At 44.0% G+C, this 21,998-nt stretch overlaps 1 protein-coding gene across 2 annotated transcripts; it reads left to right on the top strand.

Moving 5' to 3' along the window:
• Positions 1-188: 188 nt before the first annotated feature.
• Positions 189-21,489, top strand: LOC143519774 (stimulated by retinoic acid gene 6 protein-like). 2 transcript variants are annotated; one of them, XM_077013515.1, is made up of 19 exons: positions 189-380; positions 4,242-4,276; positions 7,399-7,462; positions 7,579-7,688; positions 7,937-8,067; positions 8,344-8,464; positions 8,643-8,733; positions 11,499-11,603; positions 12,740-12,813; positions 12,925-13,036; positions 14,534-14,642; positions 15,413-15,488; positions 16,161-16,242; positions 16,568-16,616; positions 18,268-18,382; positions 18,782-18,901; positions 19,905-20,068; positions 20,226-20,375; positions 20,544-21,489. In XM_077013515.1, exons 1-19 carry the CDS (start codon positions 360-362, stop codon positions 20,708-20,710), a joined length of 1,896 nt encoding a protein of 631 aa, XP_076869630.1. In that variant the 5' UTR covers positions 189-359; the 3' UTR covers positions 20,711-21,489. The 2 variants fall into 2 exon arrangements, with proteins under 2 accessions (XP_076869630.1, XP_076869633.1); XM_077013518.1 differs by lacking the exon at positions 4,242-4,276.
• The last annotated feature ends 509 nt before the right edge of the window (positions 21,490-21,998 follow it).

Consider the following 21,998-nt stretch of genomic DNA (forward strand, 5'->3'; position numbering starts at 1 on the left):
CCTAAAAAACAAGTTAAAAGATATACAAGATTTTTCTCAAGCATTTTCCTATTTTCTGTTTTTCACTGATTCAATGGTATTTAAAAAGAGCAATATCACTGCGTTTTCCACCTTTTTAATTTGAAAACAATATAAGGTTACAGAAGTTTAGGGTCATAGCCCACAATAATCATGACCCACACGCCGTGTTCTGCAGCACTGCTCGACATGACCTTCCAGGGATCACTGCATATTCATATTTTAACACATGCATATCTGCGGGAAAGATCGCGAATACGGTGAACACGCCCCTGATATTTAATCCTGGCCAGACGCATCTGCGGACAGAAACTTTCCACTGTTGGAGATACTTAAGGATCATGGCCAGTGAAGACAATACTGTAAGATACTGCCCAATTATTAACAATGGAAAACGTTGCTCTTGTTTGAAAGATATATTTAAGTAGAAGAGTTGATCTTGTATTGTGATTGCTTTTGGGACGTTAACGTGTTTAATGTGGTTTTCCATACGTTATTATTACGACCCAATCAAGTAGGTATACCGTTACGTTAACTTTAATGTAGAAAATAGATATGTAACGTTACCTTTAATGCACTAAACGTCAGATAGAAGAATAAGTAAAATATAACTCCATCCGGTCTTTTGTGGTAGTGTCCTTGCATTAGTATTCTTTAATCGAAGGTTTGTACTCAACCAGTTCAAGTTTAGCCTTCTTTGCTATTCCTGGTACAGCGTAGCAGCACTTGACATCCTGATATGCCAGTGTCATTGATAAAAACAAAAAACATTATAAAAATTTACATGTAATAAATAGTTAACTTTGGTTGTGGGAGAAGCTTTGTTGCAGCAGTCTGTGGGGTTTTTCAGCCCAGTTCTATTGGTAACTTTCACTGTCTGGGGAGGACTCACCCCTCCCGTTTGGCTGGGTTGAGTCTGGGGAATTTTACCGATGGGAATGTTGACTCACTCCGAAAGCTTTTGATCTTAACCCATCTGTATTTATATCAGCGTGAGAAAAGCACATGTCAGGGTTGCCAACTTTTGACGTTCGCTTGGAGTGAGATTTTAACCTGGAGCCGGTGGCGAACGAAAGTTGTTGAGCGGGGGGTGGGGGGGGGGGGGGTGGCGAACGAAAGTTGTTGAGCGGGGGGGGTGGCGAACGTAAAATGGACATAGATTCAGTGTTATATCGCCGGTGGATGGCGCCAGAGCTAGCGAACTAGTAACGTATTGAATCATATATGTGGATCTGAGGTAAATAAACTGGATTTTTTTTTCGGCGTGAGATATCGGAAGTGTGGCGTGAGAGCGTGTGAAAACGGTCAAATGCGTGTGTCTCACGCTCAATGCGTGAGAGTTGGCAACCCTGACATGTTTAAATCTCAACACTCACTCCACGGGGTTATAAAGTTCAGAGTGTAGATCATCGAGTGTAGATCACCGAGTGTAGATCACTGAGTGTAGGTCACTTCTTTTACTTTGAACTTCCTAACAATACAAACATTAAAGCAATGACCATATATAGCACATGGAAGTAATAACTGTGATAAAGTACTGATTCTGCACTGGGAGCTTTTGTGAAGTCCATATGAAGTGAACGTCTTTTCCTGCTGACTCCACGGTAGGTACAGTGTAGCTGTCAGTGAGCACAGTTAGGACAAGTGATTAGAGCATCTGTGTGATTGGTGGAGCGTGACCTGAGCATCCGTATGATTGGTGGAGCGTGAATGTCCTCTAGACATTCAGTGCGAACTTCAGCCAATCGACTCTCACCGCAGCATATGTTCTGCCTTAATGTTTTGTCACGAGTACAGCAAATAAAACTAAAAGGTAAAGTCTGTGAACAAACGAAATTAAATTTAATTAAGTTGGCTTGACAAAGCATATGTGGTACCTTTAATTACTATAGTCTTTTTAAATCAAATCAAATCAAATATATTTGTATAGCGCTTTTCAAAACACATGTTGTCACAAAGCGCTTTACAGGATTTACAAGTTTTAACAAACTTTTTTTTTGAGTTTTTTATAATGTATTACGGCCCAGGGGTGGGTTTCCCGATAACGAACGATCTTAGAAAGTTACGAACAACTTTAAGAACGACGTAACTTTAAGAACGCCAAATTTACGAGTGTTTCCCAAAAGCCTTCGTAGTCTCCAAATTTACGAACGAGTTCTAAGTAGTTCTTAGTTAACTCCGCCTCTGCAGCTGCACTGGAAAATCTCCGCTAGTCGAAAACCGAACCACCGATTTACATACATTTTTTCATAATTACGCCGCAAAAGCATCATTGGCAAAATGACAATCATAAAAACTAACAACTAATAAGTGTTGACATTTCAAGTATAAGGAAAATTGCAAAAACCTTTGCAATTGTGACCGATCGTAGGCTTTTATCAAGGCTATAAATAGGGCACACAATTAACCTTTCACACGTTATTCAAAACCATGACAAACAAGCAGAGAAAATGAAACTTTCTGTCGAGTGAACTGAGCCAAAAACAAAAGTATAGCCTACTGTTTTCAATAGCTCGAGGACGTTCATCAAATTCAGAAAAAAAACAAATAAAAACTGTAGTCAAGTCAAAAATAAGGGGGCAGGACTCAGAAAGGAGAGGGCTAAGACTGGTGGAGGTCAAATGTCCACAAGTGCCTTCACTGTTGAGGAGGAGAAGGCACTGGGGATAATGGGCCCCACAGCTACTGAAAGGACACCAGGGGATTTGATACAAGCTTCAGAGTGGATACCCACTGTCAGCTAGTATATATATATATATATATATATATATATATATATATATATATATATATATATATATATATTTTTAAACTATATATATATATATATATATTTAAAATATAAATATATTTTAAACTATATACATATATATATATATATATATATATATATATATATATATATATATATATATATATATATATATATATATATATCTTTTTGCTGCATGGCGAAGCAATACTTTAGTAACAGCATGCACACATTTATGTCAGCTTTGCTTAGTCCGTGGGCATCACCAACAGTCTGCAGAACAGTCTGTGGCATAAAATCGGAGGGCGGTCAGTAACTGCGTCGTGGAGCTAAGGGCAAAATTCTGTATTCAGGCGAACTACATGGCTTCGTGGATTACGTCGTCTTCTTAAATTATGTCTTCTATTCAAAGCCAGTACTCTGAAGAGCTGCTATGTTCATCACACAAGCACAATTGCTAGCCTTAATCCAAGTTACTTATATGTGCTACCGATTAATCAATCCATTTTATTGGTTAAGTTAAAACAAGCTTAATAGGCCAACTTGTATCCATTTATTTGCAAAGAATACATTAATTTTGAGTCTGAAACGCTGTTGACTGCACGATGACGAACGGAGAGACTTAATTAAATATTGGGAAGATATAAACTAATGCTAAATAATTCAAAGTAGTACATTTGACACATTGTTGGTATATGCGATGTAAATACTTCAAAAGAAAATAGGCTACTAGGCTAATTATACACATAAACGTAAAGGTAGTAATGCCGCGATTAAAACCCGCGCGAGTGAAATTAGCGCCTCTATCATTTTTGAAGTAGAACTGCACGAGAGCTTCGAGTTAAGAAGTACTTAGTGAGTTACGAATGGGTCCGGAGATTCTTAACTTACGAACGACTCTAAGAACGACGTAAGTTACGAAGAGTTTCGGGAAACACTCGTAAATTTAAGAATATTCGTAAGTACGAGGTTACGAAGTACTTAGAGTTACGAACGTTTCGGGAAACCCACCCCAGATCAGTACTGAGGCATGTGGGCCAAATAACAGTTTGTAACATGTGGGCCACTTTTGGCTCACATGCAGTTTGCCAGTGCCAGTGAGCCGGTCATGCCACACTGTTGCCAGAAGTGGCCCACATCTGTTTTGGAACTTGTGGGCCTTATGATTTTTTTTTGTATGTGGGCCACTTTTGGCACACATGTAGGTAACACTGCCATATCTGTGCCAGAAGTGGGCCACATCTGTTTTGCAACTTGTGGGCCAGATGTGCGTCTTCAATATGTGGGCCACCTCTGGCTCACATGCGGTTTGCGAGTCCCGACAGTGAGCCACCAGTGCCATATCTCAGCCGGGAGTGGCCCACATCCGTCTGCTATCTGGGTGACCTGAGCATCCGTGTGATTGGTGGAGCGTGACCTGAGCATCCGTGTGATTGGTGGAAAGAGATCTAACGGCCTTTTCTCCCATCAGGACAAGAATCTGCTTTCCCTGCCAGGAAACCACACGTAAGTGTGTGCTTCAAAACTCCTCCTCCTCGTTCCACCGTCAAAATGAGATTTCTGTCACGTTTTGTGTTTTGCTCGTGAAACTCATTGTCACATCCGATGTGTGAAGAAACAAATATGCAGCACCAGCATGGAAGAAACACCCAGAGAGTAAATAAAGTGAATAAAGGGGTGTAGCGCCCTCTGCCTGTTCCAGTGTTCATCCTCACTAGTGGAGCACACGTCTGAACTCAAAATCACCTGGAGCTCCTCAGCACTGAAACGTAGTAAAGTCCCTCCACAAGTAGGGGGCAGCGGAGAGTTCCTCAGTTGCCCAGCCAAAGGCTGAGTGACTGTGATAGTCAGGCAGGAGAGGCATGGTCTGAACACATTATGGGTGGGGACCTCCATGCAGGTATGATGTGCAGGGTCAGAGCCCTGACACCCAGGCTAACAGCGTACACTGTATCACACAGCAGTTGCGCTCTGGACTGCTGAGGTGCCGGAGCTAAAGTCTGTGTTGAAGGTCTCGTCTTTCCACCAGGAGTTTCTGTGCAGTGGTGGATGGTGTTGGCGACCACTCAACCCTCACTGAGTTGCAGGCAGACACGTGTTTTTTTTCCCACCGTGTCTGGTCCATTGTCCTTTCTGGCAAACTCCATTACCAAACAGGACATACACAGAGTGCTTGTGTTATTTCCATTTCAGAGCAGCATATTGTGACATAAAAAAAATATTCTTAAAAGATTTTGACTCCAGAAGAGCAGTAAGTGAGCTGGTGAACAGAAATCACTCTGAGAATGACTCTGATCACTCTGAGAATCACTCTGAGAATCAGTCTAATCACTCTGAGAATCACTCTGAGAATGACTTTGATCACTCTGAGAATGAGATGTGGTGGGAGTGTGAGTCACACATCTAGCTGGGTGATCAGATCAGGCTTCCTCTTTGTACTTACACACTGACTTCCTGACTTCCTCCCTGACTTCCTTTTTCTCACAGTGCCTACAGGGACCCACCCCTAAGCGAAACAGAGTGGGTTCTTCTGGGGACATCAAGTTTGCTTGATTCAGTTGTGTTTGTTGTGCAGCCTTTTAGGCAACTGGATTAAATTAATCAGCAGAAAAAAACAAATCTAGATAGAGCGTCTGACAAACTGTTACACTGAACAAACTGTTACACTGTGACTGCTACTATTACTATGATTACTATTACTTCTACCATTACTATTATTACTATTACTACTGCTACTACCATTACTACTATTGTTACTATTACTATTACTACTGCTACTACCACCATTACTACTACTAATACTATTATTACTATTACTACATTTACATTTACATTTTATGGCATTTGGCAGACACCCATATCCAAAGCGACTTACATTTTATCTCATTTTTATACAAGTGAGCAATTGAGGGTTAAGGGCCTTGCTCAGGGGCACCTCAGTCACGGCCTCAGGTCTGGGAATTGAACCCACAACCCTCCGGTCACAAGACCAGTTCCCTACCACCAGGCCACGACTGCCCATTACTACTGGGCAGTCTATTATACTATTACTACTACTACTACTATTACTACTAATACTATTACTACTGCTACTACTCCTAATACTACTACTACTACTATCAGTGTTGCGAATAACGGCGTTAGGTAACGGCGTCATTTTGTTAGTAACGGGATAATATAATTCATTACTTTTCCTGTCGTTACAACACCATTGACGTTACTGGTCATTAAAAGCGGTGCGTTACTATATATTGATATACTAACAGTAAACCGAGCGGACCGCTGCCCAGACTAGTGAGAAGTAACAGATCTCGATAGATCACAGTTCTCTGTGTAACACCTGTTTAACTTAACAAGGCAGTAAGCGATTGTCTAAGGCAGCGTTATGGTAGCCATTATTTAAGAAAATAATTGAAGTTCCTGAATGTCTACCAGACTGGGTATTTGAATTATTTAATTAAGAATAGAGGTTGTATTGTTAAGTTTACTTCTGTTGTCAACAAACAGTTGTCACAGATTGAGAGAATTTAATTTTATTTGATAGATGTAAATGCACTTTATATAGTGTAACTGTTTACTATTTTTATTTTTATTTTTTTTACAAAGATTTGGGATATTAAAGGATTTTATCCTGCACTGGTCTGTGGATGTGCAATAAATATCAAAAGTTAAACACCTTTCTGATCTACTCTGTAAAAACTGCTTTTTCAAAAAAATCCTTATTCATTGGCATATAACTTTTTAAAACTGTAACGCAAATAGTTACTTTCTCTGGTAACGAGTTACTTTTATTATAGAGTAATTCAGTTACTACTCAGTTAAGTACTAACTCAGTTACTTTTTTGAACAAGTAGTGAGTAACTATAACTAATTACTTTTTTAAAGTAACATTCCCAACACTGACTACTATTACTATTACTACTATTACGACTTCTACTTTTGTAATTCTGTAGACTGAATCTATAGGAACCTCCTCAATACTCTCCAGTCTTACACCAGACATGTTCAAAAGTCACAAAATACAAGTCCAGGTAAATTCACGAGTCTTTTTGTTAGTCCAAGTCGAGTCTAACTGTAAGTAAAGGCTAAGTGGCTAATTGTCTAGCGTAAACTAAACTATTCTAACTGGGTGTGGTTTCAGGGGCTTATGAAGTTAGATGTGGTTGTCCCAGCGTTACAGTTTCCCACGCTCTTTACACGTTGTTCCCTCAGTTCTGTCCAAGGATCTTTAACTCCCTACAGCCAAGAACGGAATAATTGCTCTAAAAAAGCGCCTGGATAACGGACTGACTCATTGTTCACGAGTTATTTTGAACGAGTCCAAGTCGAGTCAAGAGTCATTAGGGAGGAGATTGAAGTCAAGTCTGAAGTCGTTTTCTAGGCAACTTAAGTTGGAGTCACGTCTGGCCCCTCCTCCTCCTGTCTTCCCCTGACCTACGTTACTACATTTAGCAGCCAAAATGTCTTTTAATATCTAAAAGCACATTATAATTCTAGTTGTGTTAACAGTCATATTTCTAACTCCCATCATTTTATTGATTTATAATTTTTTTTCTCTTCCTCTCCTTTTTAAATCTTTCACTTGTGCTTTCCATCTCTCTAATTCTACTGATGTGTTTGTTTTGTAGATATGATGGAAACAGATGTAGTACTTACCCACTGATGTTTCTCCATGGCTGTATGTTGCCTTCCGTAAGTCCCTGATTAACTCTTAGCAGCCCTGTTCATTTGTATTGTATAAGTATCTACATTTAACTACCTTTAACTGTGTGTGTGTGTGTGTGTGTGTGTGTGTGTGTGTGTTGCAGGTGTGTATCATAGTGCTGTTGTCATTTGAAGAGAGCAGGAGGAGGATTTGCAGTGTTGAAGAACGTACCTTCTTCTTCTTGTTCCTCCGAGGACGGTTTGGTGTCGTGGTGTGAGTCCTAATCTCCATAATGACAAGAACAACATTTGTGTTAAAATGTGATATAATATTAAACAACACAGTTGTTAAATAACAGTAATAAATGGTGAAATACGGTCATATGATCACCAGACTACTGGTGTCACATGACATAGAAAGTTGTTTATTGAACTTTTAATCTCAGTTTGGTCAGTTTGTGAGAGAATAGCTTTTGTTGTGTACTGTTGCTACGAACAGCCTGTGTTGTGTGCTGTTGCTAGGCCCCTGGACTTCACGAGCACACTGAGAAACCGCTGGTCGTACGCTTTTGCCTTTGGGATTGCAGCAGAGATGATGGTTGAACTTTTCTCTGGAAACATTGTTCCTTTCAATGTTCCCAAGTGGATGATAAGTACGATACACTACCTACACGATTACTACCACTGTTTTAATGATCACTGCAATACACTACCCAGTATGTCACGTTACAACACTGCCTGTCCTTCATTGTGTGTGTGTGTGTGTGTGTGTGTTTGTGTATGTGTGTGTGTGTGTGTATATGTTTGTGTGTGTGTGTGTATGTTTGTGTGTGTGTGTATATTTGTGTGCGTGTGTGTGTGTGTATGTTTGTGTATGTGTGTATATGTGTGTATGTGTGTGTGTATGTGCGTGTATGTTTGTGTGTTAGCTGTTCCGTATCTTGTAGCAGCACTGGAAGTGGGCGTGGCCCATCTGCCCTTCTTTGCCTGTCTGTCAACAACACACAGAGGTCTGGGAGGAGTTCTTGGTCTGCTCTACACACTCACATGGTACACACATTATCACCAGTGTGACTGTTGACTGTACGGGTTTGCAGTATGTTGCAGTGTGTGTGTGTGTGTGTGTGTGTGTGTGTGTGTGTGTGTGTGTGTGTGTGTGTGTGTGTGTGTGTGTGTGTGTGTGTGTGTGTGTGTGTGTGTGTGTGTGGGTGGGTGTGTGTGTTCACAGGTCTGCTGTGAAAGTATGGTATCTGAAAACCTGTTGGAGCACATTATGTGAGGAGGAACATTATCAGTCTGATAATGTCTGTTTCATGTGGGTAAGTGCAAGAGACTCTCATTGTTGTGTATGTAATGATTCATCACCTACTGAAAACCTAGTTCAGTTGTACAGGTGAGACTGACTCATGTTGGTGTTGTGTGTTCAGTTGTGCAGGTGAGACTGACTCGTGTTGGTGTTGTGTGTTCAGTTGTACAGGTTAGACTGAGTTGTGTTGGTGTTGTGTGTTCAGTTGTACAGGTGGGATTGAATCATGTTGGTGTTGTGTGTTCAGTTGAACAGGTGAGACTGACTCATGTTGATGTTGTGTGTTCAGTTGTACAGGTGAGACTGACTCGTGTTGGTGTTGTGTGTTCAGTTGTACAGGTGGGACTGAGTCGTGTTGATGTTGTGTGTTCAGTTGTACAGGTGAGACTGACTCATGTTGATGTGTGTTCAGTTGTACAGGTGAGACTGACTCGTGTTGGTGTTGTGTGTTCAGTTGTACAGGTGGGACTGAGTCGTGTTGGTGTTGTGTGTTCAGTTGTACAGGTGAGACTGACTCGTGTTGGTGTTGTGTGTTCAGTTGTACAGGTTGGACTGACTCGTGTTGTTGTGTGTTCAGTTGTACAGGTGAGACTGACTCGTGTTGGTGTTGTGTGTTCAGTTGTACAGGTGGGACTGAATCATGTTGGTGTTGTGTGTTCAGTTGTACAGGTGAGACTGATTCATGTTGGTGTTGTGTGTTCAGTTATACAGGTGGGACTGACTGGTGTTGGTGTTGTGTGTTCAGTTGTACAGGTGGGATTGAATCATGTTGGTGTTGTGTGTTCAGTTGTACAGGTGAGACTGACTCATGTTGATGTTGTGTGTTCAGTTGTACAGGTGAGACTGACTCGTGTTGATGTTGTGTTCAGTTGTACAGGTGGGACTGAGTCGTGTTGGTGTTGTGTGTTCAGTTGTACAGGTGAGACTGACTCATGTTGGTGTTGTGTGTTCAGTTGTACAGGTGAGACTGACTTGTGTTGGTGTTGTGTGTTCAGTTGTACAGGTGGGATTGAATCATGTTGGTGTTGTGCGTTCAGTTGTACAGGTGGGACTGAATAATGTTGGTGTTGTGTGTTCAGTTGTACAGGTGAGACTGACTCGTGTTGGTTTTGTGTGTTCAGTTGTACATGTGGGATTGAATCATGTTGGTGTTGTGTGTTCAGTTGTACAGGTGAGACTGACTCATTTTGGTGTTGTGTGTTCAGTTGTACAGGTGGGACTGACTCGTGTTGGTGTTGTGTGTTCAGTTGTACAGGTTAGACTGAGTTGTGTTGGTGTTGTGTGTTCAGTTGTACAGGTGGGATTGAATCATGTTGGTGTTGTGTGTTCAGTTGTACAGGTGAGACTGACTCATGTTGATGTTGTGTGTTCAGTTGTACAGGTGAGACTGACTCGTGTTGGTGTTGTGTGTTCAGTTGTACAGGTGGGACTGAGTCGTGTTGGTGTTGTGTGTTCAGTTGTACAGGTGAGACTGACTCATGTTGATGTGTGTTCAGTTGTACAGGTGAGACTGACTCGTGTTGGTGTTGTGTGTTCAGTTGTACAGGTGGGACTGAGTCGTGTTGGTGTTGTGTGTTCAGTTGTACAGGTGAGACTGACTCGTGTTGGTGTTGTGTGTTCAGTTGTACAGGTTGGACTGACTCGTGTTGTTGTTGTGTGTTCAGTTGTACAGGTGAGACTGACTCGTGTTGGTGTTGTGTGTTCAGTTGTACAGGTGGGACTGAATCATGTTGGTGTTGTGTGTTCAGTTGTACAGGTGAGACTGACTCATGTTGGTGTTGTGTGTTCAGTTATACAGGTGGGACTGACTCGTGTTGGTGTTGTGTGTTCAGTTGTACAGGTGGGATTGAATCATGTTGGTGTTGTGTGTTCAGTTGTACAGGTGAGACTGACTCATGTTGATGTTGTGTGTTCAGTTGTACAGGTGAGACTGACTCGTGTTGATGTTGTGTTCAGTTGTACAGGTGGGACTGAGTCGTGTTGGTGTTGTGTGTTCAGTTGTACAGGTGAGACTGACTCATGTTGGTGTTGTGTGTTCAGTTGTACAGGTGAGACTGACTTGTGTTGGTGTTGTGTGTTCAGTTGTACAGGTGGGATTGAATCATGTTGGTGTTGTGTGTTCAGTTGTACAGGTGGGACTGAATAATGTTGGTGTTGTGTGTTCAGTTGTACAGGTGAGACTGACTCGTGTTGGTTTTGTGTGTTCAGTTGTACATGTGGGATTGAATCATGTTGGTGTTGTGTGTTCAGTTGTACAGGTGAGACTGACTCATTTTGGTGTTGTGTGTTCAGTTGTACAGGTGAGACTGACTCGTGTTGGTGTTGTGTGTTCAGTTGTACAGGTGGGATTGAATCATGTTGGTGTTGTGTGTTCAGTTGTACAGGTGGGACTGAATCATGTTGGTGTTGTGTGTTCAGTTGTACAGGTGAGACTGACTCGTGTTGGTTTTGTGTGTTCAGTTGTACATGTGGGATTGAATCATGTTGGTGTTGTGTGTTCAGTTGTACAGGTGAGACTGACTCATTTTGGTGTTGTGTGTTCAGTTGTACAGGTGAGACTGACTCGTGTTGGTGTTGTGTGTTCAGTTGTACAGGTTGGACTGACTCGTGGTGGTGTTGTGTGTTCAGTTATACAGGTGGGACTGAGTCGTGTTGGTGTTGTGAGACTGACTCGTGTTGGTGTTGTGTGTTCAGTTATACAGGTGGGACTGACTCGTGTTGGTGTTGTGTGTTCAGTTATATAGGTGAGACTGACTAGTGTTGGTGTTGTGTGTTCAGTTGTACAGGTGGCCAAACTTCCTGTGTCTGAGCTTCCTCATTGGCCGCTTCGGCTTGATGGTGGTGAAGGCCTTGCAGCTCCGCCTACAGAAACACACAATGCAGGTCTCACACACACACACACACACACACACACACACACACACACACACACACACACACACACACACACACACACACACACACACACACACAAATGAACACAGACATGCACAAAGATTTTGCTATTCATGATGATTTGTGTCCTCATGAGCCTTTAATCTGCAGTGACAGCAGCTGTAACCATTGCCATGACCTAACACCTAACCCTAACACCTAACCCTGACCCTAACACCTAACCCTAACACCTAACCCTGACCCTAACACCTAACCCTGACACCTAACCCTGACCCTATCACCTAACCCTGACCCTGACACCTAACCCTGACCCTAACACCTAACTCTGACCCTAACACCTAACCCTGAACCTAACACCTAACCCTGACCCTGACACCTAACCCTGACCCTAACACCTAACTCTGACCCTAACACCTAACCCTGACCCTAACACCAACACCTAACCCTGACCCTGACACCTAACCCTGACCCTAACACCTAACCCTGACTCTGACACCTAACCCTGACCCTGACATCTAACCCTGACACCTAACCCTGACCCTAACACCAACACCTAACCCTAACCCTGACCCTAATGCCTAACCCTGACCCTAACACCTAACCCTGACCCTAACACCAACACCTAACCCTAACCCTGACCCTAATGCCTAACCCTGAACCTAACACCTAACCCTGACCCTGACACCTAACCCTGACCCTAACACCTAACTCTGACCCTAACACCTAACCCTGACCCTAACACCAACACCTAACCCTGACCCTGACACCTAACCCTGACCCTAACACCTAACCCTGACTCTGACACCTAACCCTGACCCTGACATCTAACCCTGACACCTAACCCTGACCCTAACACCAACACCTAACCCTAACCCTGACCCTAATGCCTAACCCTGACCCTGACACCTAACCCTGACCCTAAGGCCTAACCCTTGTTAATGTTTGTGTGTGTGTATTGCTATGTGTGTTTGTGTGTGTGTGTGTGTGTGTGTATATGTGAGTGTGTGTGTGTGTGTGTGTATGTGTGTGTGTGTGTGTGTGTGTGTGTGTATGTGTGTGTGTGTGTGTGTGTGTGTGTGTGTGTGTGTGTGTGTGTGTGTGTGTGTGTTGTCTCTGGGCTGCAGGTAGAAGAAGACATGTTTGTTCAGCCTCACCAGCTCCAATATGTCCGCAGACTTCTGAGACGACCTACAGAACAGTACACATAAACACACATATACACAACCACACACACACACACACACACACACACACACACACACACACACACACACACACACACAATTCTGACCCCTGTATATCACTTCAGGTCAGTGAGGAAGAGTTGGTTCAGGATGAAGATATACGATTGGGATCCTTATTTCAAGTTTCCCAACAGGATGATCGGCACAGCAGTTATCTCCCTCATCGGACTCTACTTGGTGTGTGTGTGTGTGTGTGTGTGTGTGTGTGTGTGTGTTGAATAAACACACAAAGAAGGGGAACGTGTGTGTATTGACATGGTGTACTCATGATTCTACCTTCACTGTTATCCCCAAGAACACTCCTCCCAGATAGCCCACCCACCTCCTCAAAAGTCTGGTGTGTGTGTGTGTGTGTGTGTGTGTGAGTGTGTGTGTGTGTGTGAGTGTTTGTGTGTGTGTATGTGTGTAAATATCTGGGCAGTTCCTCAGGAAACAGTTACATATGAACCAGCAGTTCACCTGGTATCATAACACCTGGTTCTGCTCCAGTGTAAACAGCAGATGAACACTGTCAGAAAAGACAAGTTTAGCTTTTACCTTCAGTCTGGTGTCTGCACCTTCAGTCTGGTGTCTACACCCTCAGTCTGGTGTCTCCACCCTCAGTCTGGTATCTACACCCTCAGTCTGGTGTCTCCACCTTCAGTCTGGTATCTACACCCTCAGTCTGGTGTCTACACCCTCAGTCTGGTGTCTACACCCTCAGTCTGGTGTCTGCACCTTCAGTCTGGTGTCTACACCCTCAGTCTGGTGTCTCCACCCTCAGTCTGATGTCTCCACCCTCAGTCTGGTGTCTACACCCTCAGTCTGGTGTCTACACCCTCAGTCTGGTGTCTGCACCTTCAGTCTGGTGTCTACACCCTCAGTCTGGTGTCTCCACCCTCAGTCTGATGTCTCCACCCTCAGTCTGGTGTCTATACCCTCAGTCTGGTGTCTCCACCCTCAGTCTGGTGTCTGCACCTTCAGTCTGGTGTCTACACCCTCAGTCTGATGTCTGCACCTTCAGTCTGGTGTTTCCACCTTCAGTCTGGTGTCTCCACCCTCAGTCTGGTGTCTACACCCTCAGTCTGATGTCTGCACCTTCAGTCTGGTGTTTCCACCTTCAGTCTGGTGTCTACACCCTCAGTCTGGTGTCTGCACCTTCAGTCTGGTGTCTCCACCCTCAGTCTGGTGTCTGCACCCTCAGTCTGGTGTCTCCACCCTCAGTCTGGTGTCTCCACCCTCAGTCTGGTGTCTGCACCTTCAGTCTGGTGTCTACACCCTCAGTCTGATGTCTACACCCTCAGTCTGATGTCAACACCCTCAGTCTGATGTCAACACCCTCAGTCTGGTGTCTCCACCCTCAGTCTGGTGTCTCCACCTTCAGTCTGGGGTCGTGTGCCATCCTGCTGTCCTCCATTTTGTTTAAAACCTCTCCAAGTATTACATGCAATGTCATATTCTAAATGTGTTGCACATTAAGAACATTAGGAAGCTCACACTTCAAGTACCACTTCAAATATGATCTTCCACATACATGAAACCATCACCATTTTCCAGAATGTTCCTGTGATGTGCAGCAATGAAAGGGAGACTACATCACCGTTTCCATAGCGACGAAGCCAGTAACAATCCAGTATTTATGTGTGACAGGGTCTTGCGTTGATTTATAATTTGTGTGTTGACTTTTCTTTACAGTTTCTTTTAACGGAGCACATCGAGTGTTCGAACATTATCACAAGGATTCGCCAATTTGCAGCACAGTACTTGGACGAAGAGTCCATGAAACATGTGACCTACGCTACAAGTGAGACGCTTTCTTCATCCACCCACCCACTAATCTTCAGACAGAACTGTACTGCACACGCGTCTGAGTCTGGCTGCAAAATTCGCCCGACTGCGCATTACACTTGTACAAACTTCAAAAATACTGAGAGTTGTGTAGCTTGTAGGTCTACAGAAGAACTCTTAATGCACCTTCTGCAAACTGACAGACCATTAACATTAACATTTATTTAATTAATTAATCTTAACATTAACATTAATTACACAAAGGTGTAAGACGCGAGCGAGGGGCAGTTTAAACAGACACATACAAACACGCACACAGACTCAGGTGAGCCCGAGTTAGGAGTCGGGGGGGGGACGGGGCCAAAGTCAGAATCTCCGTCAACCGGAGCAACTCCAAGCGCACACGCCCCGAGGGAGGGGCTGCCTGCCCACAGAACCACCCTGGACCCTGCAGGTGCGGCCGCCTGCTGAGATCCCCTGGGTCCCCTGGGTTGGCGAGGGGCCAATGGGACACACACCTCTCCTAGGTGCCACTGGGCGGCGCACCTGCGCTGAGTTGCCTGGTGAGGAACCTCGGGGACAGATTCAAGCTCCTCTTCAACCTCCATCTCACTATCAGAGGACGCACAGCTTACCACGTTGTCCTCTGGCGGGTTGTCCTCCCGATCCAAGGACGGGGGGACTCCTCGGGCCAGTAACCCACACCACAAACGCGCACAGGTACAGACCAACCCGAGGGAAGACACTGGTGTTCCGTGACCCTTTGTTTATTTGTGTGGTTTACAGAGACCTGGTACGTGACCTCTGTGTTTGCCATGCTGTCGTCTGTCACTCACATTGGACACGTGCTGGTGTGTTACAGGTACGCAGGGCTGGTGCCTTTAAAAGAAAATGAGGTGCATGTTATTATAAGGTCATACGCTGTGTATCTGTACAGATGTGTTAACATTAGGGAAATGCGTTTATTTACACAAACAACCCTCCAAAGCTTCAGGTTTGCACTGAAAAAGATCAGAGCACTTAAGAATCCCAAGAACATTAAAAACAAATTTAGCAGGTCCTATATCACATACACAAGGAAAAAACAAGAATAAACCTGTGTGGATTAAACAGGAACAGCAAGTTATTTTAAAAGAAAAATTAGAAAATTCTATATTGTCACGCTTTGGCACTGTGATGTCACTCTTGTGAACTGTTCTGGAATCTCTAGAATCGCGAGCAAGAAGAGACAGGGCACACACATTGGAGACCATGCTATATCAGAACCTTCAGCCAGGTGTGGGTTAGGATTACAGTGCAAATACACTTACTATAAAGAGAGAAACGAGACACAGATGAGCACAAAAAGAGAACGGGATACAGATCAGAGCTCAGAGCAGGGACGTGAACTAAACCAAAACCAACCACCATGGAAACAGTGATGCGTCTGGGGAATCTTGAACATCTGTGATGACTCATTTCAAAACCTGAACAGGAAACACTCACCTGTTCATTACACTAACAGGAAACACTCACCTGTTCATTACACTAACAGGAAACACATCAAGAGGCTGAGGGCAGGGAATAAGAACTTCCTGCCGGAAAAATGCCGCACGCCGAACTCTGCTGTTAGTGTGGTGAGTGTGTGTGTGTGTATATGTGTTTCCTGCAGGAAAAATGCTGCACGCCGAACTCTGCTGTGTGTGTGTGTGTGTGTGAGTGTGTGTGTGCGTGTGAGCCAGGTTGCACCCCCCTGCTGTTTGGGGGTGTGGGGATCTGCCCTCCTACACGGTTTTACCCCCTTTTGCAGTGGAGTGAATGATCAAGATCATTGTGTTGGAGATTCATCTCTGATTAAACCGTTTTTCTGAAACCATCACCATGCCATCTTACATGCTGATCATAATTAATAACTAATTATTAATATTAGTAATTTAGTAGTAATCAATAATGTGCCTGCAGGCTGCGCTTGCAAAGTACCCTGGCGCCCAGATTGCCTTCGTGCTGTGGGGTGAGTGCACGTGTCTTCATTATTTATCCAATATGTAATGGTATGAGGCTGTTGGACTGTTGGCAGCTTAAAGTTTAATGGTTCTGAATTTAAATGGCCAGCAAGTGCATTTTTCAAAAGACTTTTTCACTTGATGGTGGCTAGGACTCGGCACTTGTAAAGCTGCTTTGTGACAACAACTGTTGTAAAAAGCGCTATATAAATAAAATTTGATTGATTGATGAAACAGCTGATATGTCAGTATTCAGTATTCTCTGAAGTCTTGGAACATGAAATCCATCATGGGCAACCAATGCTGAAAATTAGGTCATGTCTCAGAACTGTTGCACAGAACTGTAGGAGTTACACTGATGGTCATCTTATCCTTCTGCTCACCCTGGTCTTTGGTTTGTTGTTTCAGACTCTGCCATAGTTCCTGTAATGTGTAGTGTTCAGCTGTAATGTGTATATAAATAAAGACTTTGTGAAACAGAGCAGTACTAAAAAAACATTGAGGCAGTCCTTTTAGGATAATTACTTTCACAGATTCATGAATCAGATTCAAGTGATTCATGAATTTTTCCAGTGACAAAATGCTATCTTTAGCTAGCAGGTAACTCACAATCACCAGAATCCTACATCATGGATCAGATCTCTGGCACATCCTGTAAAACACAGGGTGGAGTGGAACATGGCTGAAGCTTTCAGATATAAGGGGGGGGGGGCACGGACACTCTACCGTCTTGCAGAAGCTTAGATGGTCCAGAACTGCATGACAGTGATGTCCATGCTTGTTTTGACAGAGCAGTTGAGTATGAAGCAGCTGAAATGTTGGGGTTTAAATGCTCGTAGACATCTACGCTGCTGAAGGAGCAAACGTGGTGAAATGTTCACAGATCACTATCACTATTATAGCAGATCACTATCATGGCAGATCACATCAGATCACCACTACAGTAGATCACCATTGCAGCAGATCAGTTTTTCTTGCTGGATTTAATGCAGTTCTGCTGCGTTTTCAGAGATCACACTGGAGACGGGCCACACCCCCCTGGCCCACTGTTGTGTGCATGTATAACTGATGGATATGAATGAATGAATCTTCAACTTATATAGCGCCTTTCTATATACCCAAGGTCGCTTTACAATTTTAACACAGGTACAACCAATCACACTCCGGCGAGAAGCGGCAGCCAATTGCGCACAGTGTACTCTCTACCGGGATCCACAGCCCCCTGGGGGACTGAATGGGGTGCAGGAAGGGGAGAGAGGACAGACCCTAGTGGCAGAGCACCATCCACCACTGGACATACAAGCACACACACTCAGACAACTGCTTTTTATTGGACATGAAGGGACAAAGACACACACTCAGGGAGAATTTGTCAGGGAATCAGGGACTGCCAATTTACCTAATCTCCATGTTTTTGGACTGTGAGAGGAAACCAGAGGCCCCGGAGGAAACCCACACAGACACGGGGAGAACATGGAAACTCCACTCAGATAGGGACTTGAACCCAAGACCCCAGTGCTGAGAGGCAAACGTGCTAACCACCAAGCCACCATGTTGCCGATTATTATTATTATCGGCAACATATAATATCATTATTATTAATATGATTATTGGACTGGGTGGATCTGGCTTGTGTGTAACATGATCATTGTTTTGCAGGTTATCTGCTTGTGCACAGCGTGCTGTTTCTGTTTGGCTTGGTGTTTGTGTATCTGGTGGTTTTGCCAATCAAAAATGATTTTTATTCCTGGCTGAGAGAACTGCTGTTGTTTGGGTAAGTCACAGTTGTTCAAGGACAGATTTCAACACAAAGTCGATTAGTCTAATTGTGTATTTTTTGAACTGGCAACAACCTGTCCATCAACTAATAAAGATATAAATCAGAATAAATCATAAAAATAAGGTAGGTCTAAACAAACAGAGACTGGGGCCTCTCTAAAAGAGCCACAGGCCCCAGTCTAGAACCACCATGGGAAATAGTTCTAAAATATGTTATAGCACTGAAGCAATAGGCTGACTGAAATTATCGCAGTGCAGTGATGTTATAACCGTGGCTGTGATTGGCTGACTGATGCTATAACACTGCAATAATACTGATCATTGTCAGCTGTTCAGGTTTGTAATTGTATTGTGACTGATGGCCAACTCCTGTGCTCCTGTGTTATGACACCAGGTCGAATTTCCTCATCGTGATGGTGCTGATGGTTATTCAGGTGCTGCTGGTGCGATTCTTCTTCCTGCAGGACAAACTCTCCACTGAAGACAACCAGAAGCCCTTGGCCCTCAACAACAGGTCTGAGGAACACACCCTTGTGTCTGATTACTGTAGATAAATCACTGCAGATAATTTCTGTAGATGTGGATGTAAAAGCTTCAATGTTAGCCAGTGTTGGCATTCAGACTTACCGTATCTCTCTGTGGGTAAGCAAAGATGAACCTGGAGACACGGCAAAGCTTGATCTATAAAGGTACAATGGTAGCTGGAAACTCAAAGCTAGTGGAAGTGTTGCCAACAATTCAGGGCTCATTATGTTATACGTTGCTAACCTGCCTGGACAGCCAGTCACATTCAGCAGAAGTGGAAACTGATTCTCATTAAGAAGGCCATCACTAACATCATGGGTGGTGTTCTCTCCCAAACTTCCTTCCCAGACTAGCTAGGGAAGAGTTTCACCTAACCTCACCTAAGCTATGTGTCAGAGCTGGCTCCAGTGTGGTTCCTCCTGCCACGACAGGGAGCAGCTCGCGAGCCAGTTCCAGGCGGAGCTCCCGTAATCAGCGGTGACGAGCCACAGCTGTCCTCCTTGCTACTTTAGGAGGATAGCTGTGGCCAATCACTGCTGAATCATTTGGTCTTCATGCCATGCGTTTGTCAGCCAGTTCTCCACGTTGGTCTCGAGTTGCGTTATTGGTGTCTCGCCAGCATTCTCTCTCTCTCAAAGTCTGTGCTTATTCAAGTACTTACCGCTTGCTCCCTCAAGTTTTCCTCCCGCTATTATTTTCCTGTCCAGTTCTGCTTTTGTTTTGGTTTTTTGTTCTTTGCTGCGTTCGTCAGCCAACCAGTTACTTACCCTGGTGTTTTTTTGTCATTTATTGGTTTTTTGTTTCTTTTTTACGCGTTGAGTATTCCACATCTTTTGTGCTAATGATGAAGTTAGTTTTACCCGTAGGCCATCATGACGCTCCTCAGTGGTATTAATATAACTGGCAAAACTGATTTGTTTGATATTCTTTGTCTTCACCAGGTAAACTCTGTGATTGGTCAAACTAATATCCTCGTTGTCTGTCTTCCTCAGGAAAGCATTCCACAACTTTAATTACTTCTTCTTCTTCTACAACGTGATCTTGGGTTTGGGGACCTGCGTTTTACGACTGTTCATCAACAGCTTTGTTGGTTTGCTGTTAGTGTCCCGCATCAACAGGTCCATCATGCCACGGGGCTACGAGATCATGGACATAGGTAACAAGCCTGGGGTGAAATGGTCCCTCAAAACTGACCTGAGATCAGTTCTGTACTTTGATAATGGATGTGAGCTGCTGGAGGTAGTGGTGGTGTCACTGAGATCAGATTTACATGGTTCCATTCCATCATTCATTCATGGTGTTTGGTTCTGTAGGCCACCGTACTTGGATAGGAATGATAATGGCGGATCATTACCATAACAACCCTATTATGGTCTGTTTTTGCAACCTGCTGCTCAAACCGAGTTTGGACAGACAGGGACAGAGCCAATCAAATGATTATTCACGCCTAAATAGCACCTCAGGTACACACACACACACACACACACACACACACACACACACACACACACACACACACACACACACATCACTGACACACCTACACACACACACACACACACACACACTTTCACTTCACTTGTAGACACGCCCTTTTCTTCTCATGCCGCCTCCCCCTCTGCTGTTTCCAGGGGGTCCAGTAGAGGGCAGAGCACGCACTCGCTGGCTTCTCCTCTACACTCTTCTGAGGAACCCCAAACTCATGCTACTGAGGAACAGACAAAAACGCAAACATGGCACCCAGGAAGAGCTCGCCTGTGCATGCATGATGATGTCACAGATGCCTTCGCATGCATGATGATGTCACAGATGCCTTCGCATGCATGATGATGTCACAGATGCAGAGCAGTGATAATGACACATCTGTTGCACCAAGAAACCTACCTGCATAAACTCAGTATCTCCATGTTCACCACAACTTAACACAAGTGTCTGTGCCTGTTGTTACACACCCACACCTTCACAAACCAGGAAGATGTGCTATCTCCACCGTTCTGTCAACTATAAGTGTAGGATAAGTGTAGTGGTTTGATTTTATCTCTTTAGACAAACATCCATTGATCTGTATCTTGAATTTACAGCACCTTAAACGGAGCCAGAATGGTCCATCATGGCTTAAATTAACAGCAAAGTGGGTGGACCTTGTTCCATGACTTCATCCCTTATTGTGAAGCACCAACTCAGAAATTGAGCAAATCACTCAATTCTCAAGTCACTCAAGTGCCTCACTGTTTGATTTATTTAACATGAAAAGCATGAAGGTGTGGAGTGGCTCTTGGTGACAGACCAGGAGATGTAAATTCTCTTTTTTTGATAGTGAGTGATCAACAACCACAGACACATGGATCTAGCCGAGACATGTAGATGACAGAACTCAGATCTCACTGACTCATGATGGATGAACCTCAGCAGTTTCAGTATTAGCTGCATTAACAGTAGTCATACACAGCATGTCCATCACAGGAGGACCTTACTGCTAATACCAGAATAAAGATTTAGTATCTCACCAAGTTGGGAGAGACGTCCTTTTTTGTCTTCTGGGCTCCAAATAAATGTGCTATTTTTTGTCAATTGTGATTTTTCGCCGCAATCGAAATTTGTCCTCTGCTTTTAACCCATCTGTGCAGTCAGAACACACACACACTAGTAATTACTAGGGGATCACACGTGCCCAGAGCGGTGGGCAGCCCTACCCCGGTGCCCAGGGAGCAGTCGGGGTTAGGTGCCTTGCTCAAGGGCACCTCAGTCATAGCCTCAGGCCTGGGAATCGAACCCACGACCCTCCGGTCACAAGACCAGTTCCCTACCACAGGACCATGACTGCCCCACATGGGTTGTCCAGGCTGCTGGAATGTCCAGGACATTCTTTACGACTCAGGACTGTCAAATACTGTCAAAGAACCCTAAAGGGATCTGGGATATTTACAAAATGGACACACACACACACACATACACTCGCGCACACACGCTCTTAGTTCAGAGAGGCCACTTCCTGCTGCTACTGTTCTTGGAGCTGCCCAACACATAGTAGGCCGTAGTGGAGGGCAGAGAGCACTACTGGCAGCCTGGAGAATTCTGAATTACCA

This window comes from Brachyhypopomus gauderio, chromosome 1, assembly GCF_052324685.1.
Source record: "Brachyhypopomus gauderio isolate BG-103 chromosome 1, BGAUD_0.2, whole genome shotgun sequence".
Taxonomy (NCBI): Eukaryota; Metazoa; Chordata; class Actinopteri; order Gymnotiformes; family Hypopomidae; genus Brachyhypopomus; species Brachyhypopomus gauderio.